This window comes from Mchenga conophoros, linkage group LG16, assembly GCF_057382185.1.
Source record: "Mchenga conophoros isolate Kocher_MC1m ecotype Shallow Benthic linkage group LG16, M_conophoros_male_GT1.1, whole genome shotgun sequence".
NCBI classification, from domain to species: domain Eukaryota; kingdom Metazoa; phylum Chordata; class Actinopteri; order Cichliformes; family Cichlidae; genus Mchenga; species Mchenga conophoros.
Window position 1 is genome coordinate 32,959,991 of NC_140541.1, and position 17,827 is coordinate 32,977,817.

A 17,827-nucleotide genomic window follows, 5' to 3' on the forward strand; every position below is an offset into this window, starting at 1 on the left:
TTCCGGCCATTATCTTCTCTCTCTCTCTCTCTCTCTCTCACACACACACACACACACACACACACACACACAGTCTTTTTATTTTTGTTAGCAGTGAAACACAGATGGTGAGAACTGCAGTCAATCTAATGGCCACTAGAGGCTGGCTCCCATAGACTCTTATTTTAAAACGTCAATCAAACATAGGAGTGAAACAGAAACCCTAAAAGGATGACTCCTTGAAGTGATGAAGGCAGGTTGAAGAGGATTAGATAAAAGCTTTGAGGACCTTCTCGCTGTGATTGAGTATTGTCAGATACAGGCTGGCTCCCATAGACTCTTATTTTAAAATAGAGAAGCAAACATGTTATTATAGCTATGGATGGTTTCTCCCTTCACATCTTCACATATGAAAATAATTCTGACCTATGTGTACACTCTATTTCTACACAGTGCTGTGCAAAAGTCCAATTTTTTTTATAAGTTGCTTCCAAAGAACCAGAATTAATCATTTCTGAGAAGTGTGTGTTTGATAAGTTCCTTAACACTAATCTATGAGTCATTCAAGTGGAAAGAAAAGCTCCTAACTCGGGGATGAACCAGTGTTGTGTCAACAAATAAAAGGCAACCTGGCAAAGAACCAATTTAAAATAAACATATCATTTGTTCCCCCCCCTTTTTTATCAAATCTACAAAAAACCCAAAAGATAAGTTTGAAAGACAAAAATTGTATTTTCTGCCAATGCAGTAAAAGCATACCAGGACAGAAAAACAGTGGAAAACTATCAGTCATGGATTGGGCTCCAAGTCCAGACCTCAACATTATTGAAGAAACCCGGAGAACTAGAAGACTAGTTAAAGGAATTAAAACAAAGCTTCCTAAACAGTTCAGACTGTGCTGAAGAATAAAAGGTGGTTATACCAAATATTGACTTTTAGTCTAGTTAGAACTCTACAAACTTTTTTTTTTTTTACCTTGTATACCGTTTCCATCTTTCTCCACCAAAATATAAAACATTTACATTTGTAACAAAGTAACTTTTTCAGCGTTTCATAAATAACGAGGAAGGGAAAAAAAATCTAATTTAGCAGGCAATAGTCAAATAAAAAAAACAACTTTTTTTCTCCCCTCTGGGTTTGTTTTTCTTCCTTGCTTGTTTGGTAAATAATAAGAGAGGAAAACAATGTTTAACATGAAAAGTTCTGTTTTGTATTCATTGTAAACAGTTTGTTTTCAGTCTTCTTTTTTTCTTTCTAAACTATATCCACAAATTCTCCATTAAAATATTTTGAATAAAAAAAACAAAACAAAACAACTTTTAAACTTTTTTTCACTCGTAACGTCCAGCAGGGGGCGACTCCTCTGGCTGCAAAAATAAAGAAGTTGGGTTGTATGGACGTCTATGGGAAAGTAAACTCATCAGAAAAGTATATATTCACACTTACAGCTGTCATGCTTCGTACAGCATGATTCTTGTTTTGTAAATCATGGACACATAAGAGTCAAAGATAACCCAGGGTCTGCTTTACCTTACCAGTGCAGTGTGTTGTTTACTTGTCAAAAAACAAAACAAAAAAAACAAAAACAACCCCCCCCCCCCCCCCCAAAAAAAAAAACCAAGATGTCAGCAATGAAAATGTCACATCTGGTTAAAATTTACACAACTGAATAAATACACCCTCAAATGCAGATATTTAAAAGATATTTTTTAATAGTGCACCGAAGTATGAAAACAAGAGTTGCAAAATAAGACTATTCAAGAGCTTAGGTTGGTATAAGGTTAGCCTTCATTTAGGTTGTATAACATCCTCAGCATCAAAGACACTTTAAAGACAAAGATAACGCTCAGACAGTAAAGACAAAACAAAGAACCTGAGAAAGAAAATCAGCACTCCACGAGCACCATGATAAGACAGAAATAATCAACGCTTTTCAGGAACCATAGACTCTCAGTGTTCAAACCTGAAGTCGTGGCTGAAAGATGGGACTGACTGATTGGCAAAAAACACAGAAAGTGCAATAATTTTTCTGTCACTTAAAGTGCTCAACTCGTTAATTCACCCTCACAGAACGGCTATTACCTCCTCCACTCGAAACGCTCAGTCAGAGACGAGTGCAGGAAAAAAAAAAAAAAAAAAAAAAAAAAAAAAACAACACCATGAAGATGCACATATTTAAAAGGATGAGGGGAACAACATCAGCAGCTCAATTCCATCGGTAGTGCTGACATGACCAACACTGAGGCTGATGACAGAACAACACGGCTCCTTCTTGTCACATAAAATCACAAGCACAGTAAATATTTTTTCTTCACTTAAGATGTAAAATAAAATCACACACAGTCCAGTTCAGGTGGTGAAATATCAGCGAGTTTTGGCTGCAGAGCGAAAGCTTCCTGTGGCGGCAGTCGTTCCAGAAGACACGGATATAAAATATGAATCTTTAGTGGTCATTTGTAGGTCAAAAATAAAACAGTTCCATGTACATGTTTCACTGTGTACACTATTTACAAACCTTTTTAACAAAGGAAACTGCAGACAACTGTTTTTATTGCACGAAGGCGATCACAAAGTTCGGTGACTCCAGTCTGGTTTGATTTCGGTTGATCTCCCCTTCAAGGTAGTTTCCTCAGGAAACACTGGACCTCTTCTAACACAACTATAAGCCAAGAACACTCCTTTAGTATCCAGCTCTGACTGCGTACTTTCACTTCTGTGTATCCATTAGTGTGCCTGTTTGTTCCAGGGTGCCAAACCTGGCCAGTAGGTGGCACTGCGAGAGAAGATTGTGCTCTTAAACGACCTGAGTGTCACTGTGAACACCCCAGCTTTAAAAAAAACAAACAAAAAACTAAATAACCTGACAGACGAACTTAAAGTGATGAGAGAAAGAGTAAAGGCAAACGTGCCAAATGCTGCTGTTCTTTCATTGTCCACTGGAGCCCCTGGACGCAACCTCCAAACCTTTCTTGTGCTGTTTGAGGCTTCTGGAGCATTTTAATGCAGTTACCTCATTAATTATAAGGCTTTCTGAGAGTTGCAGTCGGTCCAAGAAGTTAATGCATCAGTTGAGTGAAGTTCTAGTATAACCGAAAAAGCTTTGGCTTTCGATTCCTCCTGTTTTCCCGCAGCGTGTTTCAAAAGACTGATAAGTTCCTGTTCCGTACTGCTCAAAGTCACTGCAAGCTGATGAGGAGGGCAGGAAGTCAGACACAGGAACAGCTTAAATTTAAAAATAAAAGATTATGGAGTCGTTAAACGCTCCCAGTGTGACTTGAAGCCGTGCAAAGGACGGAAGAAAACAGTGTCATGGACACGTATCCGACAGATTTCTCGGGTAAGGCTTCAAAATGGGTGACATCACCGTGGCTACGTTGATGAATTCCTTGTGTGTAACCCTGTAGATGCAACTCTGTGCCCTACCTGGGACGATGTGATCTAACAACCGTGTAAACTGTCCCAAAATCAAATGCAAACAATCAAAACAGGAGGAACGTCCAAGGAGTCGGGGTGCTGGAAGAGGTCCAGAGTTTCACTCAGAGACGACCTTAAAGGGGAGATGAGCTCAATCCAAACTTGACGTGGGTTTTTATTTTTAGGAGCAGAACTTTTTTTGAAGGCTTTCTATCCCATTTGGAGCTCGTGTTTAGAATCCAGCACTGAGAAAACAAGACGTGGTGCTGTCCTGTTCGGCTGTAGTGTTGTCTGTCTAGTGTTTATAAAGTGGAGACACAGAGGTCGCTCTGACTACCCGAGCCGCCCCCGCTGGGTACCAGGAGCTCGTCCGTGTCCAGCGTTTCCAGTTCTGCCAGATCTCTGGTCGTGAAAACAACTCAACAACAGTTATGCGTCACAGGAACCATTTGGAAATAATAACAACACTTTGTGTCCAATAGATTGTCATTTCTTAGGATCCTTCAGTAGACCAAAAGGAAGTCTACTCCCATATTAACGGTTTAATTTGGCAATATCACTGATAATGAAGCCCTGCATCTTGAGTGACGTACCGTTTCTTTCTTTTAGACAGAAAATAAGCAAAAATGAGGAAATCTTTAGTCTGTAGTGTTGGATGGAAGCGTGATGATAAAACCGAGCTTCCAGAACTAAATCTGAACACTGTAGAAAATAAATAAGATGTAATGGGAGGCACTGGGGGTACGTTCAATGTCTCTGAAAGCTTCCCGATTGTCAGTTCAGCCAGATCCACGATGGCCGCCCTGCAAGAGAGAAGAAAAAAATGTTGTCAGAGACAAAAACTGTGCGCTTACAGAAACTCAACATAACAAAAACCTCCTATTTTAATAGGAAACGCTTTCACTGCCAGGCTTCAAGAAAACAAAACACAAGACAAAAAGAAGACGTTTTATACCAGCAGTGATCACACCTCAGCCTGCTGAAGCAACACTGATTAAACACGCCTTGAAGGTCATCAGTTACAGTAGTTTACCTGAAATATCCCACCTGCACAGGTTGTAAGACCCCTTTACATTTGTGGATCAACACTGTGTGTCCTCTTATATTATTTGAATATTTTTCCTTATTATCATACTTGCATTGAATAAATTATCCAAGTAAGTAAAATATAAAACACTTTGCCCGTGTTGTTGGAAGGTGGCGTTGTCTGAGAATACAAGAGTTTGTGGCACTGTTACATGATGAGCTGATACTTGATCTGTAATGAAATAGTAAGATCAGCATTTATTATTGGGTGACAGTCCTGTTAGAAACTGCACGCTGAGGTCAGATCCCCTCAGCTCTGCTGCGAAATCGAATCATAGCTCCACTAAAGCAATGACCAGAGACAAGTGACTTCTATCTAAAATATTTAGGCTGGACGTCGGACAGATGTTCAAGGCAAATGGCTAACTCTGGTAAATATTATCGGCTTGTTTAGGGAACAAACCTGTCACAGGATTTTGCATTAAAGTGGAAGTTTTTTTAGGCTGCCAAGCTCAAAGCAAAGTGTGGACATATTATAATGTGTTTTTGAGGATGAGACGTGAAATGAAATAACATCTATTCCTTATGGTTTCCTTTTCTTTTATTCCCTTTGCCTTCAAACTACACTGAGGACAGAAAAAAAAAATGTGGAAAACCGAAACAATGAGCTAAAAAGAGACTAAAAATCCAATACGTTTCTATTTGGATTTCTCATTGTCGGTTTTCACACTGCAGAGGAAATTTAGGTTAGAAGTAACTATGAAGGACCAAAACTGCCAAAATCCAAACTAAATAAATGTCTGAAAAGAACAATAATACACCAGTAAATCCTCCAAAAATATCTTTATCAAAATCATTTATGACACAGATTACTACTATTTTAATTTCCCTCTGTATTTCATTAACTTTATTTTAATTCCCCTATTTATGTAATTTCCAACACATTAATTAATACTAGGGTTTCTTCTTCTAAAAAGAAATCCTACCTTCCAGTACCATTTTCAGATTATTGTTATACATTTTTGCCTTAGTTTGTTCCTTACTTTTATTGGCGATAAATAAAATAAAATACAAAATTAACTTAAACACTTAAATCTAAGAGAAATGCCAGGAATAAATTGTTCTATTAAATGGGGAAAATAGTGAAGTTTAGGACAAAACATGCAAAATATGTTTATTAATCTGTCACAACTGAATTGAATTTTAAATTTAATTGAATTTGGTCTCTTTAATACAATATTAATACTGCTGGTGAATTATATTTTATGCTAGTGCATTTTGTGGCAATACATAATTAATTAATAATAATTGTGGCCATAAGTTATATTAAGAATTCTAAATGTTAAAAGAAGAAAATTAAATTCATATTTTAATTAAATATCCAAAGAAAATACGAAATTAAATTAAAGAACATTAAATAAATATAGAAGACAAACATAATTTTCAAAAGCAATTGTGTTTTTAATCAAATTACTTTAAGTTTTTTTTATTTTTTTGAACACTTTAGGGGCAAGACAAAATAAAATTAGTTTACTTGCTTTAATTAAAAAGCAAATAAGGATCAAGGGAAAAAATAATACAAAAATATATACTACATGTACAAAATAGAAAATTAAATAGGTAATTGTATATTAAGAGTATTTATTTGTAACATTTGCGCTGATTTAATGGAATATTTATTTTGCTATTGCTGAATGAGCGAGTCTCTTATTTGTTTTTGTTTATTCACATTTTAACTTGGACAGTTTCGGTCCTCCGTATCCTGCAGCACCATCAGTCAGTCAGAGTACACAAATGACTACTTTTGATTTGTTATTCTTTCAGTCTAAGATTGACTCTAGCAGCCTTTCACAAACACAAATACAGACGTAAACAGCGCACAAACCAAGACCAGAAAAGGTCGAGTGGGATTTACATTTTGTTTGACTGCCGGATCACGAGCAGAAGCTTCCTTCGCCGGGGGAGACGGTGTGGAGGGGAATAAGGCTTTCACACTGCTCGCTGTCATCTGGCAGCCTGCGGATGGAGAAAACAGGATGTCAATCATCATCACAGTCGTCATCCTGACAACCATCATTATTATTATAATCACCGCTAACCAAAAAGCAGAAGAGCGCTGTGCAGAGAGGTTAGTCAGTGAAGCATGTACAGCTGATTACAGACTTAACTTAGCAAGACTGCAAGCCACAAATGGACTGCATTATCCAAAGTGTGTGTCAGAGTGAAGGTCAATCCATTTTTAATAGGTCACACACCACAGACGCACAACAACAACTCACTTTCTTTTTACAAACTTAAAAGCTTTGACTTCTTAAAAACACCAGGCGTGTGATGACTCACTTCCTGCACAGGCTTCAGAGTACATTAGCTTTGCCTGCTCTCAGGTGTGTGCACAGCTACAACTTCCATCTGCCTTTTACAAACACACAAGCCATTAAGCAGCTTTTTGCAGCTGCATCACAAATGACACAGCCGCTACACTATTTTTGCTTTGTTTTTTCATTTCACTGATGTTCATTTGCTTAAATAAGAGTTTGAACAAACGCGGTATTGAGAAATTAAAATGCATTTGGCTCTAGTCAAAGTGTAATTACATTTATGGTTATTCATCCCCAAAAAAAAAATAAAAAAATACAAATAAAAGCAAAATTCTGCTCAAATTTACTTATTTTCCCAATATTCCACCAGCCTGTAAGTTTTTTGTTTTATATATTTTGGTCATTCTTACAATCACCAAACAATTACACTCACTACCTATCAAGTTATCAAGCATGTGGTTGCACTAACTTGTCACATCTCAAAGCACTAAGATGACGACGGAGAAAAGGCTCCTGTCAAGCTGGGTGGGCACGTCCATCTTTTACGTACAGTCTGTGTTCCGGAGCCAACCTTATAAGAGGAGTTTCAGTTTTTTACACTTCCTGACTTGGTTTTCCAGCCCCGGAGCATAACTCCTAATCCTAATTTAGCTGTTATCATATCTGAGATTATTGTCACAATCCATGAACAGAGTTGCTGCTGATAGGAACGGCTTTCAGCAGCATTTCCTCTTTTCATGCACCGTGGCTCACCAATGGAGGCCTTAAAAGAAGAAAAACCCTCTGATGATAAATGTTTATAGTCTCGTACCTCTGAATGCGATGCTTCCTGCAGATGAAGGCGTAAACCCTCCTCAGCCCCACCAGCACTGGGTCCCAGTTGTTGTAGTGACATAAAAGTGTGGCGATGAAGAAGGAGAGGAAGACAGGGACCGCTCCGGCAAAAAACAACCATGAGAAACGCACCTGTCGACACACACACATATGAGGGGAAACTAATTTAACACAATCCGTGCCATTAAAGGTGTGGTGTGGAGTGTTTTCCATGCATTAAACATTTTATTCTGTGATTAAAGGACCCTTATAAGAATGAATCACAAAGAGTTAGTTAAAATAGATAAAAGTACTTTAAGTAAACCCATTCGGAGTCATTTAGATACAATTTTGACAGTTTTCTTGCTGATTTCACACAAAACCAACAAAATTACGTACAATTTTATCTCAAACTCTCACCTTCTGCATGCAAATGTCAGCCATAATGGAAAGTGGGATGGTGAGGCTCAATGCCAGAGTCCCAATTAGAGAAGATGTGAGGAAACAGCCCCTGAGGACACAAAGACTCGTCACTAAAAATCACCACTTCTCTGAAAGCTATACATTATTCAAACACAACTCCTCGTGGCCTTCATGGTAGTGTGAACGTTGATGATTTGGTGTCACTATCGTGACCTGATACAAAATGTAACCCAGCTCACCAGAGCCAGAGGAACTCGGACAGAACGGTGCCGATGAGGCCGTTTATGAGGATGTACGTCCACACGAGTTGGCTGGGGAGCTCAAAGGCCTCGAAGCCGGTGTAGTGGAGCAGGAGGAAGCCAGGCCACAGCAGCAGCAGGTTGAACAGACCCACAAACCCTGAGAGACGCACAGCACACCCCAATTTAGACAACTTCATGGAGTGAGACTACAGAGGTGACCGCTGAGCCTTTAAAACAAACACTTCTCCTACCAAAGAACATTGGGATGTCGAGCTTATCCTCCCGATCCACTCGCCGCTTGATCATTACGATATAGACGGCATAGAGCATCGCCCCAGCCAGCGACCACAGGGAACCTTCATAGAAATACAAATCATTACATTAGATGTGTTTTTTTTGTATTACACCAACAGACTAGGAACAAGGTGATGCCTGTACGAGGCCTCTGTGATAAAGAAAAAGTTGGACATCACTGACCGATGACTCCTTTCCCATCCGAGATGTCCATGCTGGAGAGACTCACGAGGGCAACGCCTCCCATGCTAAACAAGAGAGGCACTGAATTAATCTCACAATTAAAAACGAACATGTTAAAAATAGAAAACGCAGAGAGAGAAAATATAACACAGCTACAATGCTCAGATTTTCTGAAAAAACACAAAACTGTAGAAAGAAATGAATAATGTGATGATTTTCTTAATCAGGTGCAGCACAGGGTTTAATCAGCAGTAGGATCAAACAGTCAGTCTCTCTGAAGGAAAACAATCTGCCTCTAACCGAGCGGAAACAAAGATGGTTGAGAAAGAGGGGGGGGGGGGGGGGGGGGGGGGGGGAAAAAATCACACTATGAAATAAAACCAGTGAATCTGAGAGCACAGCCAGTGAAGAGCGTGAAAAATCTGCTATTTTCAACAACAACCCATTATTATCGAGTATCATGCAAAAGTCTTGAACCACCCTTCATTTTTTATTTTACTTCCAAGAAGCCAGATGGTTTTCAGCATCAGTTCTCCAGCTGTCTGAAGGTCTTTCAAAGCATTTCCTTCGACATTGACTTCCTTTTCGCTCACATTCACTCCAGTTCTTATACCTGACCATTCTATGTCTAATCAATGTCTATTAACCTGTTTTAGGTCAAACCTTTAGGTCTAATTAATGCAACTCTTGAACCAGTTGCACACTCAAAAATTCCAACAGTTTCTGAAAGTGTCAACTCTGTGCTTTTTCAGCGATATATACGGTAATCCCAGGCAGGGCAGCACATCCAAATCACGGCAAATAACAGTAAAAAGCAAAAACTTTTTTTTTTCTTTTTTAAAACTACTGTAAAAATATCTGTTTTCTGTAGAGCTCAGTCAGTCTTCGTCTTTGAAGGTTCCGATTTTACGGTAGTTACAGAACTTGGAAGAAAAACATGGCAAAACGCCTGTCTGACGTCAGAGACAGGTTAGGCTTCAGAGGGTTAAAAAGTTCCACAAAAGAATACTAAATACCAAGTTCTTGTTCAATCTGCCAGTTTATGTGTCTGTGATGCTAAACTAGCATCCTCTGAATGAAGTGTGTTGAGCAGGTTGTTCGATGCTAGAAATGAAAAAACAGAACTTTTTGGATAAATAAATGCAGCCTGAATGTTTAAAATAAATAAATAAATCAGCTCTGACTGCATTTTTTTTTTTTTTTTGAAAGTGAAAACGAGTAAATTTTATTCATTTTACTTCAGAGGCCAAACTTTAAAAAATAAAATGAAAAAAAAATTTGAAGCAGAGCTTGAAGATTTCCATGAATCCAGTAGAGCTGGATGGAAAAGGTGCAGCCGGAAGACCAGATTATGAAATCTATGTGTTTTGGTTTGTGCAAAACACAAACAAGCTAAGAAAAGAAGAGCTACATCTCCTCCAGCAGAGATGACAGCTTATGACTTTTATTTGTTTTGAATCAGCTGCTTAGGAATATGAAGTTAACAATACCCAATAAGAAAGGAGCTGAATTTATGATCTGAAATACTCCTGAATGAACTAGACCCGGTGGTTTCAAACATATGGTCCGAGAGCCACAAACAGCCCACCAAATGGGCCATTCGGCCAAATGTAAAAGGAAGGTGGTTTTTAACTGTATTTTTATCAGTTTTACAGCCTTCTTATTGACAAAGTAAGTTTGTAATAGATAGAGGACAGAAACTGAGGTGTTTTTTAATTAAATAAGAGGTCTCCCACAATGCTTTTTCTCACCCTCCGCGTGATCCGGCCTTACCTCAGAGCCACGGCTAAGAGCTTGGAAAGGGTGAAGCGGTCGCTGCTGTTGCTGGGAAATATGGCTGCCAAGATGAGTGTAAACAGACCTGAAGAGGAAAAGGAGACATTCAGAAACGATTTAATGCAATGATCCATCATCTTTGAGATGTTAGTGCTGTAATGTACACGGCGAGAGAGAGTGATGGAGTTACCTGAGGTGGAAGATAAAATGTTGACGATTGCAACCTGCGTGTCGGACAAAGCTTCCTGGTAGGACAGGTTAGCCAGGAACCACTGTGAGACAAACAAAAACAACGATGAGGCCTGTGATAAAACACAGTTTAATTTGCCTCATAAATCCAGCTCTGATAGAAAGTCGGGAACTCCAACTCCTCTCACTGCTGCTCACCACAAAGCAGAAGAAGAAGCTGATTTTGGCCACGTCAGTGATGGTCAGCTTGCCCACGGTGCGCAGCATGGCCTCGTGGTCCTTGGCAGCGGGGTAGGACATGCGCGACAGCTTGGCCTCCAGGGCCTGAGTGGAGGGCAGCTGGCGCACCTCCATGATGTTACTGAAACGCACCCGCTGCTTTTTGGATGCTGGGAATAAAGAGACAAGACGTATCTTTAAAGGCTTTAATGTTTACTGCTGGACACACCTAGTTAGGCTCTAAAGCTGCCTCCATCAAAAGCAGTTACCCTCTTGGTGCAGCAATACGTATAATACTGTGTCTTCTCCACACTTTGACCCTACGATCTATCTGCTGTAGGCAGAATCTGGACTCATCACTGAACATGTTCAGGTTCTAATGCACATGTTACAGACATCACCGCAAATGGGCTTAATGGTGAAGGGCAATCCTGGCTGCCTTATGAGACCAGAGCCTGGCTGTGTGCAGTCTGACCTGGCTTGTCTGGGTAGAGAGTCATCGGCCATATCGTCCTGCAGACCTTGACTGCAAACATGTAAAAGACTGCCCTTGGTTCCTACGTGCTGACAGAATGAGGAAACGGTCTTCTTGTGTTGTCTGACTGGAACGCCAACTTTTCAACCCATCTCTCTCAATTTGGAGAAGATACTGGTGCTCACTCCAAATAATGCTGTAACTTGGTTTTGTGGAAAACCAGCATGAAGTTGTCCTATAGCATTGGCCATGTCCAGATCAGTAAAAGGTTCTGCTAATCAGGAGCCAATCAGGCAGCTGTGGAGTACCAGTAGCTTTAAAAAAAGTGACTGGCAGAATAAGCCATTTGTTATTGGCAGAGAACTTGGTTTTTTTTCCATGAGCACAACCCACATACTTAACTCTGCTGCTCAATCCACAATGTGGCAGAGAAATAAACAGGCTTTCCAACAGTATGAGATTCATTACCAAGAAACATTGTTACAAGAAAGAAAGAAACAAACCGCCTTACTTTTTATGCTAATTTTATGTGTGAGGTTTTTTTCTTTTCAAAGTTTGACAAAATTTGTCTCATTCAATGTGTAACATGGTGTTTGAGTTTATTTCCAAAACAATCCTGTCATCTTTTTGGCATTTAATCATTCAAGGTTCATTAATATTTATTTTTAATCACCCTGGATTCCCTCTGGATTCTTCAAAATTATCTCCTCACACGTCGCTCTGAGCGCTTCCCAGAATGTTTTAATTTCATAAAAAACATCACTTCCAGCTTCAGGTGCCACAAACATAAACACAGGAAACGAAATCTCAGTAGAAACACCAAAAAAACCATCACCGTTTACCTTGTCACAGCTTCGCATCACAGCAGTTAAGACACATGATTGCTTTTTATGCTCATCTTCATTCGTTTGTGAAGGCGAGCATAAAAAAAAAAAAAAAAATCATTGTTTCTTAACTGCTCTATCAAACAGACAATTTGAGCATAATTTAGTTTTGTTAGTCACTGAAAGCAAAGGTCTGAGGGACACAACGTTTTCTTATATTTGCACAGCTCAGCACTGCCCTCTGTTGGTCAGAAGTTTTAACTCCTAATCAGTCACGTCTGGGTGAAAGCTTCAGAAGCAGGGATGCATTTTTAATGAATGACACAAACATCAGTACTCACAGGATTCACAGTCTCCCATTAAACAGCTCGAGTGCTCGGTGGGGATGTCCTGGAACTTCACAGGGACGTACAGAGGCTCACTCTGCAAAGGTGTGACAGAAAGCCAGCTTAGGTACAGGTGCAGGAAGATTTACTCGTGTGCAGTACACCTGCAGTAATAAACTACGTACCAGACAGTTGTTCACAGTGGAGTCAGTGGTGCAGGGTGTGAAGTAGGCTTCAGCATCAGCAAACTGCAGAAAGGTGCAAATCAAACATCAAAGAAGTCAAAAGCAGAAGATGTCAGACTGATCTTCAGCTTCGTAACAGGAAAATTATATCATTCTATAACTTTTAGTTAATTATCGTCATTTTTGTTCATGAACACAAAGAATGACAAACATAAATGGAGATAAAGTTAGAGCATAGAGCATTTGGCAGGTTTGCAGCAGACAGTGGATATAATGGACAAAAGAGTTGAAACAAGGACAACCACAGAGAAGATTCATGGATGTGATGGAGGAGGACATGCAGAGGGTTGGCATGTCAGAGGAGAATCCGAGGGATAGAGTGAAATGGAGGCTGAAGGTTTACTGTGATGAGCCCACAAGGGAGCAGACGCAGGGGGTCTTGCCTGTATTTTCTGATCTTTTCCTTTGTGAAATGCTAAACTTTTTGTGCTGCTTTCTGAGGTAAACATGAAAGAAAAATACTGGCGAAATCCAATGCTACGCCTCAGCTCACCTCACAAGATTTTCAGAAAAACTGACCTCTGACCCTGACCTCGAGGTTGAAGTCACTGAGAATTGTCTGAGATTTGTAGTAGAAGCACCTGTGGTATCAATTTGAAACCCCTACGTAACCTCCTTCTCGAGTTATTGCATCAACAAAGTTGGGTGTCTCCCTGGAAGAGTTTAAAGCTCTTATAAAGACTTATGTTGATGTTCCTAAGCCTTTATTTTGCCTCCTGTCTGTTTGCGTTGTCTGACACAGTCATATGAGCTTGCCAAGCAGGTCTCAGTTTACAGAGAGATTTAAATCTAAAAGGGCGTCCTGGTCAAATAAAGTTAAAAATAAGTACAATTCTGTTTTTTATAAACCCCTACTCTACAAACATACAGGCGGAACTCACCCCCTGAATAAACATGTTCAAAGGGTCAGTTCCCCCTGAGCAGAATGTTTGCCTCACTGACTCGTGTTACGATGAAGAGCAGCGAGCACAGCAACATTTACACTGATGAGAGTTTTAACAAGAAAAGAGCTCAACAGACACCTGTCACCATTAGAAAAGTAAAAGCATGAAAAACAGCCCTTAAATGTGCGCTGAAAGTGTCCACTTACGAAGGCGGACCGGCGGCGTTTCAGGGTGCCCGTGCACTGCTGCCTCCACGGCCGCCACAGCAGGAAGCCCAGCAGGTACAGCACGAACATGGACGTCTTGGCGAAGGTGCTGAAGAAGGGCTTGTTATAGTCCTGTCGCTTGAAAATGTACTGCAGAAGGAGTTGTTTCATAAACTTAATTTCAAAGGTTGAAACTCACAATTTAAAAATATTTAACTGCAGTTTTTCCTCATGAGATGTGAAGGAAGAGCATCACAGTCAGGTAAAGTTACTCCAGCACCATCTGGTTTATCTGCGCCTCGTTTTAAAGCGGGCCTATTCTGCTTTTTTCTGCTTTCTGGGTCACATTAAACATGGTCACCGTTTTATTAAGCCTTTTCAGTGTTTGGCTCCAACATCACAGGCATGGAGATCAGACTTACCGAGGTCAGCTCGGAGGAGGCGACCCAGATAACATCCACCAGCAGGAGTATCACCACCCCCAGAGCCATCCGTCTCCGCTGGGCTGCAGAGCTACCCTGAGAGCTCATCCGGTTCATGATGAACACCCACTCCATCGGGACGGTGAGAGGAGAAATTCAGAAACTGCCTGGCTGATGACAACATCAGAAGACAGACAGAAGACTGTGAGCTCCGAGGTTGACCAACTATAAACTTCCCAACTATTTACCTTAGATTTTTTTTCTACTTTAAAGCTGATGAACCTGTTCTAAACCTGTTTAAAAAGCTGCCATTCAACATTTTAATCACTAAAAACATCTAAAAAGTTATGAAACCACACAACGAGAGACTTCAGTCTAACATATCAACCAAAACCTCAATTTTGAATGTGGCTAATCTAGTGTGGAGTCTTTTAATCTGGAAGTGGAAGTTAGACAGACAATGCAAGACATAAACAAACCTTCAGAAAACTTTTGCCCAAACAATAAGTGTGTTAGTGTCTGTAAGTTTGCCTGCAGCCAAATGTTTAACGGAGTAAGGTTATCTTTTTACCACTTCAACACCCACCTGGTCGCTGCCAATAAGTAAACTGTGAATTTTAGCCAGTCTCTTTGAAGGTCAACTCAGATTCTTTGTTTCAGCCAGTTTAAGTTGAGACTCGCAGTTAAACACCTGCAAAAAAACAAACAAATGTCCATGATAACATATTTATCTCTATCCCCTATATTTGGTGACCTCTGTTTCCTTAATGATGAGTTTGACAAGTCAGTTTATTTCAATAAAGATGAGGTTTGATGACCATTAGAATAGTTTGTGTAGCTGCACAGGCAGAGACCAGCCTCACTAACTTTTGATTCAAACCCAGTTATTTTGTTATATAAAAAGTCTGAAATATGACACAAACCAATCAGTTCAGAAAAGAACTTCGAGGGTTGCTTCTAGTCAACTTTCAAAGGGTAAAGAGTTAAACGCTGCACAGAGAGCAGACCATGGATCTGTATGAAGAAAAGGAAAATATAAACTTGAGGCTACAGTCCCACAAACTCTGACACAAATCCTCTTCCTGATGAGGACGTGAGCATCTGTTAACCAGCCCAAAGAACACCTCATAGAAAAATGCTGCGATGGAAATAAAGGCTGCATATCTGAATGCTCATCGCTGCCTCTGTTAACTGCTGAACGATGAGCTTTGGGTGTTTGTGAGGGGTCTGCAGACACTGAGCTTTAACAATTCACTACTGTCTTCGTGCTAACATGCTTATCATGCACTTTACAGTAATCATGTCAAAATTAAAATGCTTAACTCTTCTCTAATATTTTACAAATTTAAAGACTTTGTGAAATATCATTATTCTTAGTTTATATTATTTACTTATTGTTTCATATGTGGGTTACTGAGTGGTGGTGTGGGGAAATAAATCATACGACAGACAAATACCAGTCACTTTTAAAATGAGGGATAACAAATACAAATTAAGAGAAAATAAAATTTTTGAAAAATATGAAATGTCGCGGTGTACCCCTTAAACTTTGGAGTTAAACCATGGATGCATTGTCCAGCAGACTGTAACTTAAATACTAAGAGTTCACCTACAGCTCGATGTGACATGAAAGCTTTATTACTTCTTTTTTTTTGTTGTGAGTGTGTTTTAGTCTGAGGTTAGAGATGTAGTTGATCTAATTTTACTTATTTGTTGTCTCTGAAACTCTCTTTTTAACCTACTGTGTAACCTGAGGTGCACCTTCTTAGAAACGTAACTACACGTCAGGTCAAAGCAGTACACAACTACCGTTATTGGCCTGTTCAGTGCCACTGATTACTCTTGGGCATTTCCAGCCACTTAACAATTATTGTCTCAATATAAGGACTAATAATCATAGCATCAATATAAGGACTCGCAAATCTCAGCAAATTCCTGGAGGGAGACTGCTCAATATACTGGACGACATCAGGGAATGTTCAAAGACTTGGAAAAACAAACAAAAGCATTTTGTTTGTTTCTATTGACCGGAGAACATGTACAACACCAGGACACACAAGGTAATTAACACGTAATCCACTGATACAAGCACAAATGCCAACAATGACATTGGCCAATTACACGTTACATCATAGGTGCTACAAACACTCCCTGCAGATATCTAACTCAAGCCTTACCAGTAACACTTTTTGTGATCTAACTACTAATTTTGACCTCACAAATTTATTTTCTTTCACATGTCATATTTTATTTTACTGAGAAACTCTACTTTGATTAACTTGAAGTGATCAAATTGATGGCAACTTGACTTAAGTTTCTGAAGACACTAAGTCTCATCTGAGAGGCAACTTGAGTTCAGAAAGCTGAGAGGAAGGCCTGTGCATTTACCCACTAGAGGGGCTGTTACCTTGGAGGACGTTGTTGACCCATCCTGACTTTATGAGACTCGTTAAGGTCGCACTAGACAAGTTGTGAATGGAGAATCTCTTGCTTTAAAAGGTGGCTGGTGGACAGGCCACCAACGCTACTCTGTGATGGTCTCCTTCACTGAACAGATAGACTTAAGATGACTGAGAACCTACACAGACTTTGTTTAATATTCTACCTGTTGTGTACCATATGTGAATTTCACCACATATATGGTCAATAAAATCCACACTGTGTTGAAATGAAGCGAACCATATGTTATAACAGGGCTTTTTACTACCATCGAAACACCATACGGAGGGATAGATTTCGGTAAAATGGTGCTCATGGCTCCATTTTCAGACAGTAGGAGACTATGTGTAAATAAACTTTGTTCTGCTTGTTTTTCAACTGTCAGTGGGCATGCCCCGAACTTTAAAAAACACACTTCAGAAAACTTTTAAACGATTACTAATGAAAGACATTAGTCTTCACTTACCTGAGCTTTAAATCCAACTATCTGCCAGCTAGCTACGCGTAGTACATCCAGAGAGCGTTGGCAGTAACTCTTTAAGGTACGAACAGGTAAGCTGCTGGAAACACGACCTCCTCAAAGCTAGCCACTCACGGCTTTTAAGCTAGCTAATTTATTACCTGTTAAATTCTGACAGTCTGGAGGTCGACAGGTGTCCCGACGCTTTACTTTATAACTTATCTGGACATCTACTCCAGTTCATTGCCCACAGCTCAGGCTGAAGTCCACTTATTCAGTGTACCGCCGTCGCAGGTGTGCTGCGTTTAGCTGCTTGTTTACCTATTAGCATTCTAAGCGCTAACTGGCTTTATTGAAAAATGAAAAAGAAACAATAGTAAAATAAGATTTTTTTTTACCCGAATGTGAGAGTTTAGTTTGCGCCATTATTTAAGCGTCATCCCATATGCTCCGGAAATCCTGACAAAAATCACAGCTTTGACCGATAAAAATAGTCACCAGCCCAGCGGTTGTAAACATTAGCTCAGCCTCCTGTCAGGTGACATCACTTAACGGTGCAAGGAATTCTGGGGTATGAAGTCTTAAGGGGAAAATGTTTGTTTTTTCATACGGTATTTATAAACTCTCATTTTCTTGGTTATTTGTTATAGATGGGTGTTTTCACCTTTGA

At 39.7% G+C, this 17,827-nt stretch overlaps 1 protein-coding gene across 4 annotated transcripts; it reads right to left on the reverse strand.

Moving 5' to 3' along the window:
• Positions 1 to 1,673: 1,673 nt before the first annotated feature.
• Positions 1,674 to 17,698, reverse strand: LOC146557155 (solute carrier family 35 member F5-like). 4 transcript variants are annotated; one of them, XM_085249752.1, is made up of 16 exons: positions 17,556 to 17,698; positions 14,845 to 14,949; positions 14,259 to 14,425; positions 13,837 to 13,986; positions 12,687 to 12,749; positions 12,517 to 12,598; positions 10,856 to 11,046; positions 10,659 to 10,740; positions 10,466 to 10,553; positions 8,693 to 8,757; positions 8,467 to 8,571; positions 8,213 to 8,372; positions 7,971 to 8,061; positions 7,549 to 7,703; positions 6,335 to 6,435; positions 1,674 to 4,196 (listed from the first exon to the last, which is right to left on the reverse strand). In XM_085249752.1, exons 3-15 carry the CDS (start codon positions 14,391 to 14,393, stop codon positions 6,354 to 6,356), a joined length of 1,449 nt encoding a protein of 482 aa, XP_085105878.1. In that variant the 5' UTR covers positions 14,394 to 14,425; positions 14,845 to 14,949; positions 17,556 to 17,698; the 3' UTR covers positions 1,674 to 4,196; positions 6,335 to 6,353. The 4 variants fall into 4 exon arrangements, with proteins under 4 accessions (XP_085105878.1, XP_085105876.1, XP_085105880.1 ...); XM_085249750.1 differs by having other exon boundaries at positions 14,259 to 14,429; XM_085249754.1 differs by having other exon boundaries at positions 17,164 to 17,698.
• Positions 17,699 to 17,827: the final 129 nt, after the last annotated feature.